Source organism: Thermobia domestica, chromosome 5 (assembly GCF_964235325.1).
Source record: "Thermobia domestica chromosome 5, izTheDome1.hap1.1, whole genome shotgun sequence".
NCBI classification, from domain to species: domain Eukaryota; kingdom Metazoa; phylum Arthropoda; class Insecta; order Zygentoma; family Lepismatidae; genus Thermobia; species Thermobia domestica.
The window spans coordinates 291,365,322-291,391,424 of NC_137458.1; the positions used below are offsets into that span (position 1 = coordinate 291,365,322).

Here is a 26,103-nt window from a genome sequence, read left to right on the forward strand (position 1 = left end):
GTGCAGATGAAGTTGAGCTTTTTGCAGGGCTAAAAACAAGGAAGGAACGCTCGTCTGGAGTACCACTATTCATCTCTTCGAACCAGAAAACTATAAATTCGACACCAATATCTTTCGTATTGTGTTACTTTATTATTATTATTATTATTATTATTATTTATTTTTATTTATTTATTTATTTATTATTATTATTTTTTTTTTTTTTACATGACACACCTTCTCCTGCTAGAAATGGTTTCATTGTCTTACCCTATACAGGAAATTGTTCAGATGGTAATTTATACGCGTACAAAATTCGTTTGAATTTCCTCCAGGAGTCCATGTTGCATCGTATCGTCCACTGTACGTTTTTTCTGAGTTAAACTTCCTAAATATATATATTACAGTAACATGGAAATTTGTATTACCGACCGACTGTCGTCGTTGTGCAAACATTCATCATGATATGACGTATGGAAATGAGTTACATTAAAATTGTAATTTAATATGGAAGTTGAAACATCGCAAGTTAAAGAAAAGCATGTAATAACAAATATCATATTTGAAAATATTTTCGACTTAAACTAGCTGCGACTACATTTAATTCAAAATTGAACTTCTGGAATGCATAGTATGAGCGTAGCTAAAAGAAAAAAAATCAATAAGAATGGTCGAGATTCTAACCTAGGACCATCCATGTAGGAGTCCCTTACACTTATCATTCATCTAACAGACAATGACGCAAAGTATTTGGTGCTACTTTATCAGATGGTTCTATCAAATATAACTTGAAAACTTTTATTGCCTTAAAAATTGTTCGTGATCAAGGGGAAGTTCATTATGCACCCTGTAAGTAAGTTCAAAAGGTTACGCCCCATCTGAACGGCGCATCTATAACAATACCATTTTCAGGGTATAAATAAAAAAATTTAGGCTGTGTTAGCTTCAGATTTCCTAACCATTTCTATATAAGAAGTGAAGTGATTATTTACTAGGGCTAACCTAACCTAACAAGATTTTAATTCATACGCGCAACGGAAGATATCGGAAGATTTCAAGTTCTTGTTTCAGCAACCAACCAAGAGTGAAAGAAAATTTAGCGCTGTTATTAAACTGACATTTTACACTATGTTAAAAAAATTACATATGAATAGTTAGAATTGTATAAGCTTAAAGCTACGGGCAGTATTCAAAATTACAAAATCAGATTATCGTGACTATTTATTCGTGCCAATCATTAAACAATTACATCATAACAAGTATCAGAATAAAAAAAATATTGTTGTTAAATATTTGCCTACATCGCAGTATGTCAAATACATTTTATGTATTTCTGTTGTCACATTAGTCTAATACAAAACATTGTCTAGCTCTTCAAAAAAATTCCAATATCTTCAGTAATACACAATTTAAATCATGATCACTCAAAGAACTAGTGGTCCATCCTCTCTACTTATTCATTTACAAAAGTATTATTATATGGAAGTTCGTTACTTATAACCCCTGTCATTCATCAAATAAAGCAACGACATAAGCCTGTATTATTGCTACTACATTTTTATTTCAATTTAAAGGTAAGTAAGTAGCATATATTACTTTACTTTAGCTTATGTATCAGTTACATAATACATCTACTATGAAAAAGCACTACTGTTAATGTGAAATGAAATATTTACAAATGGTTCATGAAAAAAAAAATTCTACATCTACCTCTCTACGACAGGGTCCACATAAAAGAAAAATAGAACGTCATTATCAAAACTGTTATCATTTTTAAGACTGTTATCATTTTAAAATTCCAAGTCGTTCAGAGGTACGTTCAAAGTAAATTTTTACCTAACCTACACAGACAAAATATATATATATCACGAGGCAATATCAAAAGGCACATTAAAATTCAGAGGCACGTTCAAAGAAAATTTTTACCTAACCTACACAGACAAAACATATATATCACGAGGCAATATCAAAAGGCACATTAAAATTCGGAGGCACGTTCAAAGAAAATTTTACCTAACCTACACAGACAAAAATATATATCACGAGGCAATATCAAAAGGCACATTAAAATTCAGAGGCACGTTCAAAGTAAACTTTACTTAACCTACACAGACAAAATATATATTACGAAAATTTAGAGACACGTCCAAAGTAAAATTCTACCCTGTCAATCCAATCCATAGCATAAAAGAAACGCACATTTTCTCAAAATAATTCTCAAATGGACGGAGCTAAAGTAACTTATTTACTAATTTAATCACGTTACAATTTTATCACATATACTCGTGATTTATATTTATGAGTGGATAAAAATGTGATGAGCTACGGGGACGCGTAACGCACTTTTGCTTAGTTGCACATATTAATCATGAAGACTTCCATTCGATAGGTTATTATATGGCCTAGAGTTGAAAAAAAAAAAAAAAAAAAGAAAATTTTGGTATTACCAGTTCTCCGGCACCTCTATACGAACAGGCTCCTTCAATCTTTATCTTGCAGGAAGAGGCTAAGACTTTTCCCACCTACAACTTTACACGTCGAATTTCACTTCTTCCAATCACCAGTTCAACACTCTATACAACTCACAGAAGGCAGTCCTCGTGGATGGAAGGAACGGATTTCGACTACTACACCTTCTGCCCCATCACTTTATATTCCTAGTAATGGCGAAGGTGATACTCGGTGGCCTTCTGCCGAAAAAGGTTATTTATGAATTTTTAGTCAGACTCCTCGGTTCTTTTCTCCAAAACAATAAACTAGGTTGACCTAATCGATGATTTTTACAAGATTAACATCCAAAGTAACGTTTTTGGTTATAAAATTTTCAAAATGTGGCCACCGTCTATCCACAATTAGACATGATGATTAACTGCGTCGTCCCTCTCTCGAAACCAGGCCTTGATAAACGCGTTTTCAATATTACATATTCGACTACGAACTAAAACAAATTTATATCCCTTATGTTGCAATACAAGAACCTAGCCGCATAAACAGTCATTTTATCTATTGAATGACATTCTCTAATTACTGGAAATTACCACATAACAAAAATTTTAAAACTCACCTACTCACTCCTTGTACGTATTTATTTGTTACCATCGTAACAACTGCCTCCGACTTTTAAGCTATCGCCATATTTAAATTTAGCTTCACGTATAGCGATTCAAATGCCCTCTTGCGATAATAGCCAGAATGATCGCTATCCTCTTAACAAAAGAACGACGTGAAGCAATACAATTAAGTGGCATTGGCAATTGTATTTAGAATTGTGGTTTCCGGATCAAAAGAGAAATATGTATATGTCAGGTAAAGTAAATTTCAGATCAGGTTTAAATATATATATATATATATATATATATATATATATATATATATATATATATATATATATATATATATATATATATATATATATATATATTTTAAGAACAACATATATAATAGGAGTGAAGCTATTGCTGTAACTTGAACAAATGTATAATAACTAGTTTTAAAGAAACTTTCGAATTTTCAGAGTAAGGTTTTTGGGGTGTGTTTCGTGTCTCATATCATAAATTAGCGTGAGTAGTTTTAGATTTAGTGCATCTGTACCATTATAGTAACAAAGAGAAAGAATTAGCATTACTAAAGAATATAACAAACAACATAACACGAATAACAAAACAATATAATTGGTACAGTAGCACCATACGGGGGCCAACCTCAACATAAATGTAAACAACCGGTAAAACGGGTTGTTACACATCCACCGAGTCAACTTTTGGAATATCGTATTCTATTGGTATTAGCTTTCAGCGTAGCTAAAGGAAAAATATGGGAATGAATAGAGTTCTCAGTAACTTAATGGATAAAGTTGTGGTTTGATAGCTACAAGGTTCGTGGTTCGAAACCCGTCTTGGAAGCTGAATATTTTTTAAATTCTTGATTCTCCAGATCTTATCCTCCGCAATCCTCTGATGCTCTAAAAAGAGTTCTCTATCTTCATTCGACAGCTGCCTAATCTCGTCCTCGCAGTTCGGAACCTTTTTCTTTTCTGTTTCACAAAATCACAATTTTCGTCGTAACACGGATGCTGTCCGATCATTTTTTTTTTTTCAGTTCTAAACCTGTATGTGTTAATAATCCCTCTCTCTCTCTCTCTCTCTGAACGTCGTCCATGAACTCATATGGCTTGGGATCTTGAAACCGAACGTAAGCGCTGTAGCAATATTTTATCGTAACTATATAGATTTGTTATTAAAAGCAGCGTCATTTTAGATTTTGCCCCGGGGAGGCGGAGATTTTTTAACTACATAAGAGTTTCACTTTATTTTTATTACTGTGTTACTATACATTTGATTAAACAATATGTATTTATCAAGTTCAAGGGAGAGTAGAATTACACCCTCCCGTCTTGGCAAGTGACGCCCCTGGAACATTTGCTTGCAATTACTGAAAAGAAATTAAATTAATAATTGAGTAACACTCATTTCGGTCGTAGATTTTAAAGTTCTGCACCCGCATTACAGACTTCGGAAAGTACGTACTGCCGTGATTGCCAATTTCCATAGATTTCAAGGAGCATCTACCTAGCTTGCAATCTTTGAAAAAGAGCAAGAATGCAAATAAAGGCGTTTATGAAGATATGGATACAGTTTGTGACATTTTTTAATTCAAACTCTTAAAAAAATAGAACAAACGAATGAAAGAGACGGTTTAGAGCTATAAACCTTGTAAACCTGGTTTCTGTTTTTTTCCGTCTGAATGGAAAGAGTATATTTCGTCACACACTGCTTTAGAAAAGGAGAGGTGGAGGAGGGAGATGAGTTGGATTGAATACCAGAAGTAAGTAATCGATCGAGACGTGTGTTTCTGAATGCATAAGCAAACGTTGGAAGAGTTTGTTATTAATTTGGACTTAAAATTTTTGTAACGGTTTCAAAGCCGCGAATAGTACTTCAGTGGTTCACGTGCCGATTTTCGCTTTCTTTCTTTCTTTCTTTCTTTTTTTCCCGTGTAAATTTTTCTTACATTTTAGAAGGTTAGTTGCTTTTTATGACTGTTTTTTCTAATTATCCGATTCTCAAAGTTTTTGCATAATGCATCGTGAAAGCATGCATCATAAAATCTTTATACAACGTCTAACCAAAATTGCAGACAAGTAAAGCAAGTTAGTATTCAGTGTCATTTCTTTTGATAAGATTAAAATTAAAATAAAAAATTGCAAAACCCTATTACATTAATTTAAAGAGATGAAACAATATTACTGATTACATTCTGGGAAGTTCTATAATTTTAAATGCTGGGAAAATTTAAAAATTTATATAAGAAGGAGAGAAAATGTAAGACAAATATTTTAGTAGAAGTATATATGTATGTGATCTCTCCTTAAAATGACAAACAAGCAAATTTCAGAAACTGATCCATAGACCTGTTATTTTGGATAGGAATAGAGGCCCGATATTAACGTGGTAGTCGTACCAAAATGTTTGTCTTGGGGAGATGTTTCAAATGTAATTGACCCCTATGATTGCTTAGAAAAAAAAAAAAAAGTTTAATTGCCCCCGCCTATCTGTTAAATTAATGTCCTTTCTCGAGTTTTTATTACCTCAAAATATCATTCCTGTTATTTGCTAATGATAACTATATAATAAATACTTAATATAAGAGATAAAAATACCTTGCCTTCTATCCGAGAAGAAAAAGACATTAAAATTCAAAAATATGGCTACTTCGGAAATAGAACGTCTATCTTTGTGGCTCGTGCAATCCACCAACAGTAAAATGGCGTTAGATCCTTGTACATCTTACCGTTGAAAATACTAAGATGCCATATTAAGTTGGATAGGCTTGATCTAAACCGTAACAATTTCCTCATTAGGTGTAAGCTGAAAACATTTAATGTATTGCTTGATTATATATATGTGGCACTTGAGTGTGCTTTTAAGTACCTAAAACATTAACGTTGAAAATGCATGTCTCATGTCCTTCTTTATATTCTGTTCTTTTTCTATATTGTTTGGTGTTTGTACTATTTATATCTCATCTTTATGTTTCTGTAGGTAGAAGTTAAATTTCAATTTTAATTTTTTTCTTAAATAATACTTTTTTTTTTTCCATTCCGTACTTGATATAGGGCGAGGGAAGTGTGTCAAAGAAACCAAAACACGTTGCACCTTTTATAGTATTCAGAAGCAGGGTATTGAAGGATGTTAGAGCCCAGAATCCTGATTTAGCATTCAAGGAAATCGTGGCAATAGTAAGACGAATGTGGCAAGATCTTCCAGCAAGCGAGAAGCGAAAGTATGGAGAAGTATTGCCAGTGGAAAAGGCAAGATATTATTATCCAAATCGTGATGAAATAGAATTTGAAAAAATGGCATGCTAATTGATTGCTATATAACTAACACTTTCTGACTTCTATCGAGTAATTACAGATTGATCATTTAATATTTACCTTATGAAAACCCACGCCGCCCCTACCGGTTGTGTACTATCGGACCAACAGGATTGAGGAGTATTCCCTGACATCGCAATTTTCATTCCAACAAACTAAGTTGTAGCACAGCCATAGGAAAACTATCTCATTCCTTCATAGAGGTTATCTATATAGTATTTTTTACTTTTTATTACAGTTTGCCTTATTCTGTTATTTTTTAAAGAAAAAGCATGTTTTTTAATATTTTATTGCATGTTTGTTTCTTAGTGTTAAAGATACGATAAAACGAACATGCTAAATTTGATGTTGGGGGGAGTCTTTGCTTCAATTTAAGCAAAACTTAGTTTGTTTGTCTTCTGATTTCGCACTATATTGTTTTTTTTTTCTTTCTTTCTTAAGCGACGAATATTGTCTGTTCTTTGCATTTCTTTACAGTCAGGTGTCTCAATAGAGATTTCTATCAGTTTGGAGAAATTTAAGAATTACCGAAGATAACTTTTGTCCAGCTTAGAATGAAGTTCCATCCTTGTTGAATTAAGATGGAGAACTCTTTTTAGAGCATCAGATGAGTTCGAAGGGAGGGAAAGATCTTAAGATCTGGGGAATTAAGAATTTATAAATTTTTCAGTTTCCGAGACGAATTTCAAACTACGAACCTTTTAGCAATCGAACCATGACTTTATCCATTCAGCCACGAAGAACTCTGTGCAGTTATTCACATACTTGTCCTTTAGCTACGTTGAAAGCTAATACCGGTAGAATAGGATATTCCAAAAGTTGACTTAGTGGATGCGCCGTTCAGATGGGACGTAGACCTCTTGTAACTTAGTTACAAGGTGCATAATGAACTTCTTCTTGTTCGCGAACAATTTTTAAGGCAGTAAAAGTTTGTTACTTTTATGTTAATTAAGTTATATTTGATAGAACCATCTGGTAAATTAGTGCCAAATACTATGCACCATTGTCTGTTAGATATATGGTTAGTGTAAGGGACTCCTACGTGGATGGTCATAGGTTCGAATCTCGACCGTTGTTATTGATTTTTTTCTCCTTTTAGCTACGCTCATACTGTGCATTCCAGAAGTTCAATTTTGAATTAAATGTAGTCGCAGATAGTTTAAACCGTAATTATTTTCAAATATGATATTTGTTATTACGTGTTTTTTTTTTAATTTGCGATGTTTCAGCCTCGATATTAAACCTTAAAACATTAATGAAACTTACTTCCATGCATCATATCATGATGAATGTTTGCATAACGACGACAGTCGGATGATAATACAAAATTCTATTGTTCGTGTAATATATATATATATATATATATATATATATATATATATATAGAAATTTGTGACTCAGGAAACGTACAGTGGATGGTACGTTGCAATATGGACGGCTGGAGGAATTTCAAATAAATTTAGTATACGTATAAATTACCATTTGAACAATTTACTGTGGGGAATAAAACATTGAAACAATTTCTAGGAGAGGAAGGTTTGACATATAAAAAAGTAATAGAATACAAAAGGTATTGGTGTCGAATTCATAGTTTTCTGGTTTGAAGAGATGAATAGTGGCACTGCAGATGAGTGCTCCTCACTTGTTTTTAGCCCTACATAAACGGAAAATGGTTTTAAAATTATATTTTCCTTTCAAGTATGATTGTTTTAAAAACTTGTCTTTAAACTTTATTTTGAAATTATTTTCTACTTCTTAGTTATAATTACATATATTTTCTATTTATATTTTATTCTATGTTCTACATTTCTTATTTACATTGTATGTCTTATACATTTGAAGAGAAGCTTAAGACAATTGAGAGCAGCAGGAATATAGACAGAATGAAGGCCCTGGCGTTCCAGAGCTCCCTGCCTCGCGACATCACTACTTTTCTGTAAATTTTACCTACTTTTAGAGATGATGTTAGATATTTTAGTACAGTATGTCCTCATATTGAATTTGAAACCCTCAAAAAGCTTTCGATTCTTGAAATTAATTCTTGCAATTAATTCTTGAAATTTTTTTTTTTTTTTTTTTTTTTTTTTATTAGCACTTTTCACTCTCAGTGTATTGAAACTCACGCCAAAGGGACTGTTCGGAAATCTTCACTAGTTCTCTCCTCTGCCTCCCATCCCAATTGGGCTGACGTTGGACATACACCACATCTGAAATATCACTATTTTTGTCAGTGATCCCGAAAACTATCCCTGCAATGTGGATTCCTGTCACCACGGCATGTTGCGTCCTCATATTGCGGATCGAGATGAGGGCCTCTAGATATAGATATTAGCTGCAAATATACTGAATAAGCAGTCGCGGACAGACAGCAAGGAGTGGTCCTCCAGCTTGGGAGTTTGAGTGAGGCTAACAACCTCACACTGTAAAAGGAGGCACTTGTTCAGAAACATTCATAGAAGCCTCGGACCAGGACTGATAACTTGGCACGATCTCAGCACAAGAAAATAGACATGAGATTTGGAACATGAAATATTAGAAGTCTTTATAGGGCAGTTGCGTTAAAATCTGTTACGAGTGAGCTAGAGCAATACAGGATGGACCTAGTAGGAGTTCAGGAAGTTAGGTGGGAAGGAAATGGAACTGTGAATTCTGGAAATTTTACGTTCTTTTACGGGGAAGAAAATAAAAATCACTAATTAGGAACAGGGTTTTTCGTTCACAAACGAATAACATCAGCAATTAGGCGGGTTGAATTTGTTACTGATAGACTTTCTTTTATTATTCTTATGGGTCGGTGGTGTGATATTGTTGTTTTAAATGTACACTCATGTCCAAAATTATTGTCGCATGTCTATAAATATTTGTTGTAGGAATATAATTTGATAAGGAATTCGCCCGGTATTTCTTATAATGTTAGTATATGTACAATCGGCGAAGACATGTATGTGGCAAATTTCGTGTCAAAAAAACAGTAAAAAAGAATATGAAACTTTCTAAGTTTCGAAAATAAAAATTTCTTGTCCATTTAACAACACTTTGTTTTACTCATTCTAATTTTCTTATTTATAATTCTTTTCCTATGGAGTTTACCAAAAATATACATTTCCCGATTATACACATAGTAGCAGTATTAAAAGTACCATGCAAAATCATTATCAAAGTATATTCTTAAAAGATGACAGTTATAGATATGCGACAATCATTTTGGACATAAGTGTACATGCCCCAACAGAAGGTAAGGATGACGATATGAAAGACAGTTTTTACGAAGAAGTGGAACGGATATTTGACCAGCTCCCGCAATACCATATGAAAATTCTATTAGGGGATTTCAATGCGAAGATAGGACAAGAGGATATTTTCAAACCGATTATAGGGAACGAAAGTCTGCATAAGGAAAGTAATGACAATGGTGTTACATTCGTGAACTTTGCAACATCCAAAAACCTTATCGTGAAGAACACAAAATTTCCATTGGACCTCACCAGACAAAATCAAACTAACCACGTTTTAGTAGATAGAAGAAGACAATCTAGCGTAATTGGTGTTCGGTCATTTAAGGAGCTGATTGTGACATTGATCACTACCTAATAGCAGCGATAATAATAGAGAGATTATCGTTGAGTAAAGGAAATATTCAATGTCTGAAAACGTAAGATTTAATTTAAAGAGATTAGAAGAGAGCCAGGTAAGAGGGGAATGCCAGATTGAAGTTTCAAATATATTCTCTGCTTTAGAAGATTCGGAATGCACTAGTGTTGAGGATAGTTGGATTGAAATTAGAGATAGCATTAAAATTTCAGCAAAAGAAAAATTTGGACATGCGGAAATACGTAGGAACAAACCATGGTTCGACAATGAATGCATTAAACTAGCAGAGAAGAGAAAACAGACAAAATTACGTTGCCTACAAAATCCGAACGAAATAACTACACAAAATTTCGTAGACATCAGGTGGGAAACTTCTAAAACTTTTAGAACAAAGAAACGCGTGAAAGCTAAAGTTAAGGAACTTGGAGATAATAGTACAAATATAAACATTCGGGACATCTATAAAGGAGTTCAATGAATTTAAGAAAAGCTATCAACCTCGTGCTCATATATTAAAGAAAGATGACGGAACAGTTATCACTGATACAGGTAGCATATTAAAGAAATGGAAAGATTTCTTTGACAATTTTCTTAATACGCAGCCAAAATCTAATGTGCGTGGAGAAATGGAAATACACAGCGCAGAACTGTATATTCCAGAACCTAACCGAATAGAAGTAGAAATCGCTATGAAGAAATTAAAGAAACACAAATCTCTGGGTGTAGACGAAATTCCGGCTGAGCTAATTTTAGCTGGAGGCGAAAAATTGTGGAACAAGATTCACAAACTCATTCTCCTTATCTGGAACAAGAAAGAATAGCCACAGGAGTAGAAAGAATCAATCATTGTTCCAATTCACAAGAAAGGCGACAAAACTGACTGAAATAATTATCGGATCATTTCTCTTCTGTCAACATCCTACAAAATCGTTTCAAACATTCTATTAGCAATATTGACCCCATACACAGATGAAATTATTGGAGATTTCAATGCGGATTTAGACGAAATCGATCAACTATCGACCAAATATTTACCATTCGACAAATACTCGAAAAAAAGTGGAAATACAATACCCCGATATTGAATAATGATCAACTATTTATTGATTTTAGAAAGGCTTACGACTCGGTTAGGAGAGAAACATTATACAACATTCTTACAGAATTTGGAATACCGAGAAAGCTAATTAGATTAATTAAGATATGTTTAAATGAATCCCAAAGTAAAGTCCGGGCAGGAAAAGTTTTGTCCACGAGCTTTCACGTCGAGAATGGCCTGAAAGGAGATGCGTTGTCGGCATTATTGTTCAACTTTGTCCTAGAATACGCTATAAGGAAAATCAGATAGCAACGAGGGCATAGAGTTGAATGGTATTCACCAGGTTATTGCGTATGCTGATGATGTAAATTTAATTTGGGATGATAGAACAATAGAAAGAAATGCAGAGTTCTTATTAAACGATTGCAGGGACATGGGTTTAGAAGTAAATGCAGAGAAAACTAAATACATGGAAGTGCGTCGGGACCGTAATACGGCAAATTGTGGATGCGTTAAAATATTAAATAATACTTTTGATAAAATGGATACTTTCAAATATCTAGGATCAATATTAACAGACGAAAATCATATTCACGAAGAAATTCGACTAAAAACAGGGAATTCGTGTTATTATTCAGTTCAAAATCTCTTGTCGTTGCTAATTCTATCGAGGAATCTGAAGCTTAAAATATATAAAACGATAATCATGCCTGTTGTTCTGTATGGTTGGAAACATGGTCGCTTACTCTGAGGGAAGAACATAGACTGAAAGTATTTTAGAACAAGATGCTTAGACGAATACTCGGACCCAAGAGATACGGGAATGGCGGAAACTTCATCACGAGGAACTACGTAAATTATACGGCTTACCAAACATTGTTAGGGTCATCAAGTCTAGGAGGCTTAGGTGGGCAGTATAGCCATGATGGAAAGAGTAGGAACGCTTTCAATGTGTTAGCGGCAAGACCAATCGAAAAACGACCATTAGGAAGACCTAGGCGCAGATGGGAAGACAATATTAAGATGGGTCTCGCAAAAATAGGAATACAAAGTAGAAATTGGATCCAGTTGGCTAAGGATAGAAGTCAGTGGAGAGCTTTTGTGAACGCGGCATTGAACCTCCGGGTTCCATAGGCTATAGAGTTAGTTAGCTTACGAAGCATGAAAATGAAATGAAATATTTAAGTTTTACGTCCCACGATTATGCGGTTAGGCTAAAGGAGACGGTGATGATGAGAAATGAATGAAATGGTAAAATAAAGAAAGTGGGAGGAAACGGGAGAACCCCTAGAAAACCCACGAGCACGGTGTTTGTCCACCACAAAGTCCATACAGCGCGAACTGTGATCGAACCAGGGACCCTGAGCCACCGCATCCCCCCTTACGAAGCATGAGTAGATGCCTAGGCTGATACTATAAATAGATTAAATGCGCAGTTGCTGAAAAGATGGGTTCTACTGACATTGGATAGTCTAGATGCTCTTCGTGTGCTAGGGCCTAGGGAAGAGGAGATATGATTTCATATCAGGTTACGTCACGCACAGTCGCACGCCTTCATTTTCATTAAAAATGGAAAAGCCAAGAGAAACAAATTTCATCTCACTTACCTTTGTGGCAGTTGGACACAAATCATCACACTTATCTGCAAAAAGCACTTTTCAAATCTGATTATTGGGAGAGCCTCCAGTTCCAATGTTGGGGGGGACATGTATTCCCATTTCCCCGGAATTTGTGCCCGTACCTACAGCTGAGGATAGGGGTATATCCTCCTCTGGCATTTGTTGCAATTTGTGCGCAAGTAGCGGAAGTGGAATTAATACATATTGCTGACACTACTAAACGCACTACAGCACGAAGTTCAGTTTGAAGTACTACAGAATACCATTCTTTTAAAAAAAATGGAAAAGCTAAGAGAAATCAATTTCATCTTACATTCCTTTATGGTAGTCGGACACAAATCATCACACTTATCCCAAAAAGGACTTTTTAAGTCATTTGGGGGGGGGGCAGTTCCCCTCAGGTCCAAGATGGGGGGACATGTCCCCCTCGTCCCCCCCGGGATTTGCGCCAATGCCAATGATTATACATATGAGGCCACTAAATGGAAATGTGTGTGTGTGTGAATGTGATCGAAGTCTCCCAGATCTTTCTGGACTATATTTTCTGGAAAGTTAATTTGTGTAAATTGGTTTGAATGGAAATTAGTTGTAGTGTGGTGTGTATGTGAAGGCAAATAGTTTAATGGCATCGATGGGATGGGTATGGATAGCTTGCAAAACTTAGTAAACACATCCGTGTATTAATTAGAAATGTTATTATACCATATATTTATGATATTTCTCATAACGTGGAAAGATTTAGTAAGAATAAGTAATACATGTTAACACATCCCATGGATTTTTTCTTCCCCATTAAATTTTTTATTATTTTTCATTTTTTTTAAATTTTTATTGTACTGTTTTCTCTGTTCGAGTTAAGTACTTTCTTATCACTTAATTTCGTGTGAAACGAAGTTTTCATCTCTGCGTACCACATGGCGTTTGTCATGGTTCGCTTGGGGCAGAGCAGTGCCGTGATGGTGGGGGAATATGTTTGTGAGCTCACTGTAAGGAAGTTTAGCGTTATTTCCCACCAACGATAGATTCGTGGTTTAAATATATGATTTAATTTCAAGCTTTATCTCCGGACATGTTATTTATCTCTTAGTGAAATTCGCTGACATTTGATTGCTTCGATAATAACGTTAATCGATTGCCAAACCTCAGAATGAATGATTGATAATTATGATGATTTAAAATATTTATTTAGTCCACTTTTTGTTTATAGTTTATTTTTTATTTTTATCTTTATTTTTTGAACTGAAGTTTTGAAACATTTTTCTTTCTTTCTATTGTCTTCTTTTCAACCGACTCTGGTGGTAGCGGATTTGTTTGTTCTTTAGAAATTTCTAAATTCAAAGGTAATTAAGCTTTGGGATGTAAATCCTAGTCCTGAAGAACATCTGGCGGATACGGAATAAATGTGGCACAGGTAGGAAGGGAAACTGTAGTAGTGGGCCTCCTTCATATCTCTGCTTGGTCACAGACTTCTAGCGGGTTTCAAGATAATATAATCGGTCTGTATTGTGAGGATTGTACGGTTTTTTTTTTTTTCTATGTATAATCATTTCGGCTTAAGTCAACAAATGGTTGCACACTTTTTGCTATCTTCGATGACCCTAGTTTTTTCGGTCTCTTTCTTTCCCTGTGATTTCTTTTTCCTTGTATCTCTGATCAACGAGGACTTCAAGATATCGATTATTCAAAATTTAATAAGGTAGCGTCATTAGGAATGGGGAAAGGTTGAATTTTAAACTATATGAGTTTTTTTTTTTTTTTTTTTTTTTTTTTTTTTTTTTTTTAATATATATTATCGGCTTGGAGGCGTTCGATGATCACTGTTTTGATTTTTCTTTATTTATTTCTTTCCTTTAATAAATTTTTTAGTGCCATTTCTTTCTTTTTTTGTATTTGTATGCCAGTTCATATTTTCATTGATATAGGATTTTCTTTGTATTCATGATAGAAGCATCTTTTAGCAGATTACATTTTGAGTCCACATATATATCTTTAAATTCGATTTATTTCTTTTGCAACAGTTTGCATTTTAATTTTTTTTTTTTTATTTTTATGAATATTCTTATTTAAAGAGCTTATAACTAATGTTTTAAGGATTTTAGTTCCGAAAAAGATATTAAAATCCAAAACTACGGCTACTTCGGAGATAGAATGTTTATCCTTGTGGCTCGTGCAGTCTATCAACAATCAAAGGGCGTTAGATCCTTGTACATCTTATCGTTAAAACAATTAAGATACCGTATTAAGTTAGATATGCTTGATCTAAACCGTAACGATTTCCTCAGTAATTGTAAGCTGAAAATATGTAATGTACTGCTTGATTGTATATATGTTGCACTTGAGTGTGCTTTTGAGTACTTAAGACAATAACGCTGAAAATATGTGTCTCACGTCTTTCGTTATTTTCGGTTCCTCTTTCTATACTGTTTGGTGTTTGTACTATTTATATCTGATCTTTATGTCTCTGTAGGTAGAAGTTTAATTTCAATCTTAATTTTCTTCTTTAATGGTAATACTTGATTTCCTTTCATTACTCAATATAGGGCGAGGAAAGTGTGCCAATGAAAGGAAAACACGCTGCACCGTTTTTAGTATTCAGAAGCTCGGTATTGAAGGACGTAAGAACTCAGAATCCTGATTTAACATTCAGTGAAATCGGAACGATAATAGGACAAATGTGGAAAGATCTTCCGGCAAAGGAGAAGCAGAAGTATAAAGAAATGGCAGAGAAAAAGGTAAGATATTATTATCCAAATTGTGATGAAATGGAATTAAAAATGAGCGTGCTAATCCATTGCTGTATAATTAACACTGTTTGATTTCTATCGAGTAAATATAGATTGATCATTTAATAACTGATCAGTTTTCAAAGTGGACTTACCCAATGAAAAGTCACGTCGCCCTCTACCATTTGTATACTGTCGGACCAATAGGATTAGGGATTATTCCCGTACATCGCAATTTTCATTACAAGAAAGTAAGTTGTAGCACAGCCATAGAAAAACTATCCCATTCTTTCCTGGCGGATATCCACATTGTAGTTTTCACATTTTGGTATGATTTATCTTTGTTACTTTTTAAAGCAACTTAAAAGAAAATATTTTAGGGCATGTTTTTTTTTTTTTGTGTTAAAGATAAAACGAACCCGCTAAACTTTTTTTTTACGGGGTGGTTGGAGGGTGTGTGTCTTTGCTTCGATTTCGTCTGTTCTATATCGTACTATATTGATTTTTTCTTTCTTTCTTGAACGTTGAATGTTGCCTTTTCTTTGCATTTCGTCACAATCTGGTGTAAGTCTCAATAGAGGTTTCTATAAGTTTCGAGAAATTTAAGAATTACAGGAACTAACTTATCTCTCAATTAGGATAAAGTTCCACCCTTGTATATGGAATATCTTCGCGAGAAGCGGAGCAGGTGATTGCGGATAATGAAAACTTGGACAAATTCAAGAAAATTGGTAAAGTTTGGAAGAGTGAAATTGAATGTACCAAGTGAACTTGCTCTATATGTTTTTGCGTACTGTTTGCAGACAATTTATCAATTAACAACTTAAGGATTGTTTTATTATTCCTGATATTTAGCCCATCTTATTTATTTATGTATTTTTTTTCTGTGGGCTTCAGCTGAGGCACAAATTACGTGTGCTTGTAAATAAATACATTTTCTCTTTAAATTAGGTCTGAAAATTTAAAATTGTAATTTGTCGTGGAAATGCTCAAAAATATTATTGACAGTCACGCGAATCACCATGAAAATGTGCTTGTCGTTTAATGTATAAATTTTATTAATGTAAATAGCTAGAAATATCAGTAAATTAAGTGATTGTGTTCAACAAGCTTTACGCAACTGATGATAGCTAGTTACAGTTAGTATAACAGACATTAAATGAGAAACAAATTTACTTGGTATTTCGAGTGGCAGTGAGTAATATTTTTCAGTGTTTTCTCAACGAATTTGCCTTCTACACAATTTTTGGTCCAATTTAAAGAGAAGAGGCATATAATTTCAACCTCGGTTAAAGCTCGCTGAAAGGTGGGCGAAATATCAGCGAAAGGAAGGTAAAAAATTTTATTTGATTGTATGATGATTATTGTAACATAGATGAGGTTGGGAAAATCTCATTAATCGCAACTACGGGGATGTTAGAAAGAATATGTTATGTTATTTTCGTGATGGGCTATTGGAAGATTAAACTCGTGTGGGATATAGTAGAAGTTTTTAATTCTTTTTTTTTTTTTTTCTGACCTGAGTCTTTCAAGGTTTCAGTTCGCGTGATGAGTGTGTGGAGGTTGGATGGAATTCGGTAGTTGGTTGGAATTTTTTTATTATTTATTTATTTATTTTATTTTTATTTATTTTTATTTTTTTATCGTCAGAACCATTTTAGTTTCAAATAAGGTGGTGAGTGTGGGATAACCAAGGCTTATTGTGTCTTCCTTCGACAAGGTTTCAATGTGGTAACACTAATGCATAATCCTGTGTTCCAACATAGCGCGCTTCTGGACGCTTTTATGCAGCTACATTTTTGGTTTCCTTTTTCCTTGCTTCTCTCCCTATTTGATGAAGTATTTCGCGAAAAGAATTTAAAGAGGACCTTCTCATATCAGTGTGGATCATTATGTTTTCACTATTTTGTACAAAGTAATTAATTTTCCATTTCCATGTATCGGGAGTTCTAAAATGGGCACTCACGGATCACAGAGTACTATTTTGCAGGTCAAAATAAAACGGAAATACTATGTAATGACATACCGTCCGGGGCCTCGTCCAGGCGCCAGAGCCACCCAAAATTTGACGATAAGATAAATTTTGAAGCATTAGTCATATAGATGTACGAATCCATTAAATAGAAATAATGTAAGTAAAAAGCTAATGTAGGATGCAGCGCCCATAAAAACTGGACAATGCAGCAGCGGAAGACTGTTTTCCGGGCGGTTGAGTCTTCCTTTTACATTGTTCCCAACTGTTGGCCGAATTTACATGTGGAGAACACCAACAGAAGCGTACGATACAAACTGTCTGTTACCAAGAGTGAAGCATGGCGGTGGTTCAGTGATGATTTGGGCAGCCATATCCTAGTATTCTGCCGGTCCCATCATCACACTGTATGGACGTGTCACTACCAAGGACTACGTAACCGTTTTTAGTGACTAGCTGCATCCCATTGTGCAGCTTTGTTCATAGATGGTAATATCATGTTTCAAGACAGAGCCCCTGTTCATACAGCTCACATCGTCCAGGACTGGTTTGATGAGCCTGAAGGTTAAATGTCACATCTGTTATAGCCTACGCAATCGCCAAACCTCAATATCATATAGCCGTCGAATGCATTCCGTTCTGCGTTCCAAAGCTGGTCCTACTCGCTATTAATAAAGGTAATGTGCAAAATTTTTGGGTGTTTCCATATTTGTGCCCATCCCCTGTACATCAGGAAAGGTACGTTCACACACACACACACACAGAGAGAGAGAGAGAGAGAGAGACGCGAATTGCACTATGTGGCAACGTCGCAGGCAAAGAACCATAGATTAAATCTAGCAATCCATCAAATAATTACATGGATTCTTGCCAGATGACAGTTAAAGTCAATGGACGTTGACCTTAGCACCACTTATTACCTTAAGAATCGATGTACCTCTTTGATGGATTTGTAGAGCAGTGCTAATGGTTCCAAGTTAATATGCGATGTTGCCACATAGTGAAATTTTGATTCACCGTAGCGGCTGAAGGAGGCCTTGGAGGGCATTCTATCATGTAACATTTTGACCTGTAGAATAGGATTCTGTGGTCCGTGGGCGCCATTTTTAGAACACCCGATATATATTTACTACTGGTATTTGATACATACATACATATATATATATATATATATATATATGCATCAAATACAATACTGGTCCACACTTTCTCGGGTATTAAAATTTAGTTCTTAAAAGTATAGTTTTATATTGGTAAATTAAGTTGTAAATATTTATTTTGTTTGTGTTTTGCTTCTTACTTAATGTAGAAAGATACATCTATATCGATGCCATCTCAACATGATGCAACACCATTTAGCAGATACAGGGATAAGGTACGACCACTTGTAGAATCGGAAAATCCAGGATTAGAAAAGAAGTCTATTACGAAAATGGTGAGAGACATGTGGAGAAATCTACCAAAAGAAGAGAGGTTGAAATATGTTAGTGAATATAAAGCGGAGAAAATGGTAAGATATTTATATTCCAAAATTTAGATGATGAGAATGAAAAATACGCGTACTTAGAGCGATCCAGTTAGCAACTTTTTTATAACTTAGTAGCTTCAGATTGCTTTGTACTTTAGTTAGGGTGACCAGATGTAGAAAATTAAAAAAAAAAAAAAGTACTGCCGGAGAACCGGCATTTTTTTTACTTCTGTTAGTGTGACCAGATAAAAAAAAAAAAAAAACGGGACATGGAAAACCGGCATTGTTTTGTACTTTAGTTACGGTGACAGGATATAGAAAATTAAAAAACGGGGCAGTTGGAAAACGCATTACTTTGTACTTTAGTTAAGGTGACCAGATGTATAATTAAAAAATAAATAAATAAATAAATAACAGTCGAAAAACTAGCACTGTTTTGTATTTTAGTTAGGATGACCAGATGAAAAAGATTAGAAAACGGGACACTTTGAAAACTGGCATAATTTGATAGTCCACTTATGCCAGTGAGAAAGAAGTCTCCGACTTTTCAAAATAATTAATAGTTATTTATTTAAGCTTATGGAGCTCACTCGTGGTGAAGCGGTTAGCGTACCCGCCTTTAGCGTGTGGGGAAACCCAGGTTCGATTCCCGGCGTGAGTCATGGGGTTCGGAACCCACGTTAAGCTGTAAGTCCGCATCTCATACAGCCTCGCTACTGAAAGAAAAGCTAAATTTAAAAATCGAATAAAGTTTAAATCAAATTTAAGATCATTCTAATTTCAATTATTTTATTATTCTTTAATATTTAACAGGAACTAGAACTATAATGATAAAAGTGATAATTATAAATCAGAGCTATGATTGTACACAATATACTGGATAACTTTATTGCATACTTCCTTGTACAAAAATATATAATACTCTACTGCAAGTTATCCTGTTTAAAAGTTTTTTCCTTTGATGTAAGGTTTTTAATCAGTCCCGATTAATTATTTTGGAAAAAAAGACTCGAAGAACATATCTATCATATTGTATAAAATCCAATAATTGCTACTGGAGTTTTCACTGAACTTTTACAATAAAATAAAATAATAAAAATAATAAAACACCGAAGATATCGGAAGGAGATAAATTCTACCTTTGTTTCTTGACTGTTTTTAATTCCGTGCAGTTGGGACTACTGAGAAACCCCAAAGGAAATGTTCTCCTTTATTAACAAGAAGACTTGAAAAGAGCCCAACTTTGAGATTAGTTCTTTCCTGAAGTTATGGACATATATGTTTAAAAAAACAGTCCTATTACATTCAGTGTCCTCAAATAGTATAAAAAATGAAGTTAGAAGTTTATTGAAGTCTGGGCACTTTTACCAATGGCATTAGCATTAGTTCTTTAGGGAATCCTACCCCCTTTTACTCACTTAGCCTTGATCGATTTCAACCGTAATCATTGTCATGTACACGCTGGAGATAATATACGCTTTGTTTTACCCGAAGATACAACCAGTGAACTTGTAACATGAGGTAAATTTTATTCCCTTATTCTTGATAAATGTGCAACACAAGCAAAAGTGTTACTTTAAAAGGATTTAGGGAGGCGCGAAGTTTAATCAAAATCGCGTAAGATGTACGAAAATTGCTGTGGAACAGAGATAGAACAGATGAAAATGTCTATTAAATCGGGTGATAGAAACTCATTACGTTCGCTTCAATTATGAATTTGTGTGTGCCCATTTTTCTTGTCACTTTAAAAATATCAGATAAACGTCCATTTAATGACATTGGGTCTACTATTTTATTTTGAATTTCGTATTTACCAGTCTGACATATTAGTATGGAAGTACAAATATAAACATATAATCGGAAACATAATACAAAATGCTTTCATATACCATTACATTCATATACAAATGAAAGATATAAGATTTCTTTTAAAATGACCTTTCAAATATTCTTCGTTTTCTGCCGTGTTAAAATCATTGAATATCTTTCTCGAAGCTTTAGCTTTTTCTTTTTTGATAACGCTATATTAATAATATAATAAATTTTTAAAAAAAGCATTTTAATACTTATAAAATAATAATATTAAATAAACTGATAGCAGGGCTCGTACGAGTCATTTTTTTTTAACTAAAAGTTAGTTTTTTCAAGTTAAGTCACTAAAAGTTACTTTTTTCCAGATTTGTCACTAAAAGTTACTTTTTTGGGAAGGTAAAGTGACCTTTTCGTGTGATTTATGTTTTGCATTGGCAGTTTTCTAAAAAAAAATATAAAAATAAATGGAAAAAGTCAGTAACTTGTTACTCATTACTCTTCTGAAAGCTTTAGTACTTGCTGCCACATTGAAATAGTCAGCTTTTATTCTCACTTCAACTTCTATTTCTAATGCACAGTGGATGGTTGGTGGATGCTTAAGCTCTCAAGATGGGGTTGAGAACCCTTATGTGTCTATTGTTTCTTCTATCATAATAGTCTTTTAGTTTTCTCGTAATAGTTAATGCTCCGCTCAACGTTGTGTGTGTTCGTGTGGTTCATTATGTTCGTCTTGTGTTATGCTTCTTGTATGTTCTTCTTAAGAGTAGACGATGAATTTGAATATTTCAGAGAACTCGAGAACTCTAAATGCTAAGTTAAATATAATGTCTGGGATAAAGAAATTCGGAAATAGGCCAGAACTGGTTCCACTTACTCAGAAGCTCCTTACATCTGCTAAGTCTGCTTACCGTACCTACAAAGCATACTTAGAAAACCTAAGAAAGGAGGAAGTTCAAAAAGAAGTAAAGAAGAAAGATTAAACAAAACAACAAATAGAGAGGTGATGCAGAAATTGACAAAGAAAAAAAGGGACATGATGAGATTTTGGTCATTTTTGGTCACTTTTTCGTATGCTTTTGATCACTTTTCAACTATTTACAAGAGATCAGACCACTATGAGCCCTGTGATAGTTGTTTTGAAGACATTTTCCAGTGGAAACATAGAATTTCACGTTTTTCATTATTATATTATCCATATTTTCATTAGTAGGTACAACTACCCACAACCTTGACTAAATAATGTCAGTTTACCAGATACAAAAATGTGAATACCTATCAGGTATGACGTCAGAAACTGTGGCGATAGATTACAGACTGAAAGAAATCCCCAGAGCAGTGTCTAATTTATTTACGAGGGGGAGTTCGAAAATACGTTTCCCCAGGCGACTGTGAACAGAGGCGGCGATGCAAGATCAAAAATATCTTGTGACATTCAAGGTCACATGTATCTCTTATTTTTCCCACATAAGTACCACGTACATTGAGACATTTGTCGTGCCGGTCTATAAGCTGCAAAAATCCTTCCAGGAAAAAATAGGCTCTACATACGGAAGAAGCGCGAACAGCTTCTGCGACTGCTGCTGGTAGTGCTTCCAAAGTCCTCCACTACGTCATCGATGGCAATACACCGGTTCGTTTTAGTCATGTCATCCACCATCTTGACATTTTCGTCTGTAGTGGCCGTGCTCGTCCTTCCAGGACTCGGTGTGTACCGCCCATCACTGAATTGGCAACATCACATCAAACCTTAGACTTCCATGAGGCGGTTATGGATTTTTTTTTTTAATACTATGTTCCATCCATTTTAGGACAATTTTTTCGAATGTAGATAGTCTGTTCTATATTTAACCTGAATTTCAACCATCTCCCTTTTTTGGTTTTTGAGATAAGGAAGGAATTATTTGTTTTTTATTGATTTTCCATTGACATTAATGTTAATATTTCGTGCTTTTTGACTATGTTTCATCCATTTTAGGGCAACTGGCTTTTGGAATATAAACTCTACATAGTCTCTTCTACATTTGAGCTTAATTTCAGCCATCTCTCTCAAAGTCTGTTCACATCATTGCTACCTAATAGACCTTTTGGCAACGTCCGTGAACTTCGCCCCTACTTGACGCACTAACGAAATAATTAGTGCCATTCGTTAGTGCTTAGTGCACCAACCCCTAACGTTAATAATTCATCAGTGTAGGCTTTAAAGCCAAAATAATGATACACACTGGCACCCTCTTCAAGCAATAAGGAAAAAAATAGTGCCATTTGTTAGTGCTTCTAGAAAATACTAATAGTTTTGTTAGTGCTTCACTATTAGTGTAGATATAGCCAATTATGTCACGAAACTCCCATAAGAAATACATGGGAATTTTTTATTGAGTCAAATTCCCGCCAAATTCAAAAGCACTAGTGACCTCTTCTAGTGAAATCGTTATTGATTCTTAGTGTGCCAAATTCTAACGTTAGTGCTTCATTAGTGTAGGTACTACAAGTAAAAAATTTTGGGGGGGCCAAATTCACGCTGTCTCCCACTTTAAGCACTAAGGAAAAAATTAATGCCATTCGTTAGTGTTTCACTATTAGTGTAGTTATGGCCAATTACATGTCACGAAACTTTCATAAGAAATACATGGGAATTTTTCATTGCGTCAAACCGCCACATTCAAAAGCACTAATGACCTCTTCTAGTGCAATCGCTAGTGCATCATTAGTGCTTCTTAGTGCACCAAGCCTTAACGTTAGTGCTTCATTAGTGTCAGTACTACAGTACAAATAAAAAACCTTTGGGAGCTACCGTGAACTTGTTCCCCCCTAGCTTTAAGCACTAACGAAAAAAATTGTGCCAATCGTTAGTGCTTCTAGAAAATACTAAAAGTTTCGTTAGTGCTTCATTATTGGTGTAGATTTTGCCAATTATAAGTCACGAAACTCCCATAAGAAATGCATGTGAAATTTTTCATTGCGTCAAATTCCCGCCAAATTCATAATCACTAATGACCTCTTCTAGTACAATCGTTAGTGCTTCTTAGTGCACCAACCCCTCACGTTAGTGCTTTAGTGCACCAAAGGTGGTACAGGTAGAAACCTTTGGGGATGCCAATTTCTGCTGCCCCATTTCAGGTACTAAGGAAAAAATTAGTGCCATTCGTTTGTGCATCGCTAGTACTTCTTGAAAACTTCGATAGTTTCGTTACTGCTTCAGCATTAGTATAATTATGGCCAATCACATGTCACGAAACTCCCACAAGAAATACACGAGGAATTATTCATGTTGTCAAATTCCTGCAAATTCAAAAGCACTAATGACCTCTTCTACTGCAATCGTTCGTGCATTATTTGTGCTTCTTAGTGCACCAACCCCTAATGTTAGTGCTTCATTAGTGTAAGTAATACAGGTAAAAAAAACCTTTGGGAGCTAGCGTGAACTTGACCTCCACTTTAAGCACTGACGAAAAATTAGTACTTCTAGTGCTTCTAGAAAACACTATTAATTCCGTTAGTGCTTTACTATTAGTGTAGTTATGGCCAATTACATGTCACGAAACTCCCACAAGAAATACATGGATTAATTTTTCATTGCGTCAAATTCCCGCCAAATTCAAAAGCACTAATGTTTTCTAGTGCAATGGTTAGTGCCTCATTGGGGCTTCTTAGTGCAACAAACCTTAACGTTAGTGCTTCATTAGTGTAGGTGCTACAAGTGATAAACCTTTGGGGACCAAGTTCATGCTGCTACCCCACTTCAAGCACTAATGAAAAATTAGTGCCATTCGTTAGTGTATCATTAGTGCTTCGTAATGCACCAACCTGATACGTTAGTGCTTCATTAGAGTAGTCTCTAGAGCCAGAAAATGATACACGCTGGACCCCCCACTTCACGCACTAATGTGAAATAGTTCCATTTGTTAGTGCATCACTATTAGTGTAGTTATGCCCAATTATATGTCACGAAATTCCCGTAAGAAATACGTGGAGAATCTTTCATTGCGTCAAATTCCCACCAGATTCAAAAGTACTGATGATCCCTTTAAGTGCAATCTTTAGTGCTTTGCAGTGCAGCAGCACCTAGTGTTAGCGCTTCATATGTGTAGGTGCTACAAGTAAAAACCCATTGGAGCCCTAAGTTCACGTTACTCCCCACTTCAAGCACTAACATATCAATAGTGTCCTTCGTTAGTGCATAGTTAGTGCTTCTTAGTACACCATCTAATGTTAGGCTTCATTAGTGTAGGCTCTAGAGGCAAAACATCACGTTAGCTCCTCCGAGAAAGCACTAACGATTAAACCTAGTGCATCGTTCGTGCTTCTAGAAAATACTAATAGTTTCGTTAGTGCCTCACTATTAGTGTAGATATGGCAATTTATATAACGAAACTCCCATAAAAAATACATGGGGAATTTTTCATTGGGTCAAATTCCCACCAAATTCAAAAGCAGTAATGATCTCTTCTAGTACAATCGTTAGCACTTTGTTATTGCTTGCTAGTGCACCAACTCCGAACATAAGTGTTTCATGTCGTGAACGCTTTTGTGCGGGAGGGACTATCTAGCTTCTCCTAAGTTTCATCTTCTAGCGTCTGTACAATTGTAGCACTAATGTTGGGAGTTCGGCAATAAGACCCACTAACGTAGTAGTAACCATTACACTATATATGATGATTAGTGCGTTTAAATTTGGCGGAGAAATTCTACAAAATGGAAAGTACTACTTGTCTAAATTTAGTTCCGCACTTATCACAAATAGTACCAAAACTTTTCACATGGTTAGTGATTCGTTAGTGCCCATTAATACACTAAACACTAACGGTAGTGCTATGATAGTTCAGGAGTTATCAGTGAATATCTTTTTGCGACTAAATTGAACTTTATCGAATTCTACAATTATTGTCCTACAAAGGTGAGGTAAACGTCAAAAGTTAGTGCATCGTTATTGCTTCCCGAAACTCCAAGCACTGTCATTAGTGCTATCATAGTTTAGGAGTTATAAGTGAAAAACTCACTATGGGCTAAATTTAATTTTTATCGAATTTTACAGTAACTGCCCCAGAAAGATGGAATAAACGTCAAAGGTTAGTGCATCGTTAGTGCTCCAAAAGACACTAAGCATTAACGTTACTACTATCGTAGTTTAGGAATTAATAATGAATAACTTGGGGGAGGCTAACTTGAGATCTTTTAATTTTTATACAATTTTACACTAATTGTTAGACAGAAATTAGAAAATCCCAGCGTTTAGTACTCCATAAACTAAGCACTAATATTAGTATTATTATAATTTAAGAGTTATTAATGAATAACGCACGAGGCTAAATTTAAATTTATTGAATTTTATGATAATTGTCCGTCAAAAGGTAGCATAATCACTAAAGGTTCGTGCTTTGTTAGTGCTTTAATAAATACTAAGCACTGACGATAGTGTTATCATACTTTAGGAGTTATTAGTGAATAACTCGGACGGAACTCAATTAAAGTTTATTGAATTTTACACTAATTGTAAAAGTTGAAAAACCTGAAGTTAGCCCCACCC

The 26,103-nt window shown here is 34.7% G+C and overlaps 1 protein-coding gene across 7 annotated transcripts in view; it reads left to right on the plus strand.

Annotated features, from left to right (window-relative positions):
• Positions 1-26,103, plus strand: part of LOC145686687 (uncharacterized) — a 313,040-nt gene that overhangs the window by 156,993 nt on the left and 129,944 nt on the right. For 5 of the 7 annotated variants that reach the window (XM_081760226.1, XM_081760225.1, XM_081760228.1 and 2 more), the window contains 3 exons: positions 6,095-6,289; positions 15,145-15,336; positions 18,609-18,809. In XM_081760226.1, coding sequence (XP_081616352.1) covers positions 6,095-6,289; positions 15,145-15,336; positions 18,609-18,809 — 588 coding nt within the window. The remainder of the gene's footprint in view (positions 1-6,094; positions 6,290-15,144; positions 15,337-18,608; positions 18,810-26,103) is intronic. The other 2 variants (XM_081760229.1, XM_081760231.1) reach the window with 1 other exon arrangement.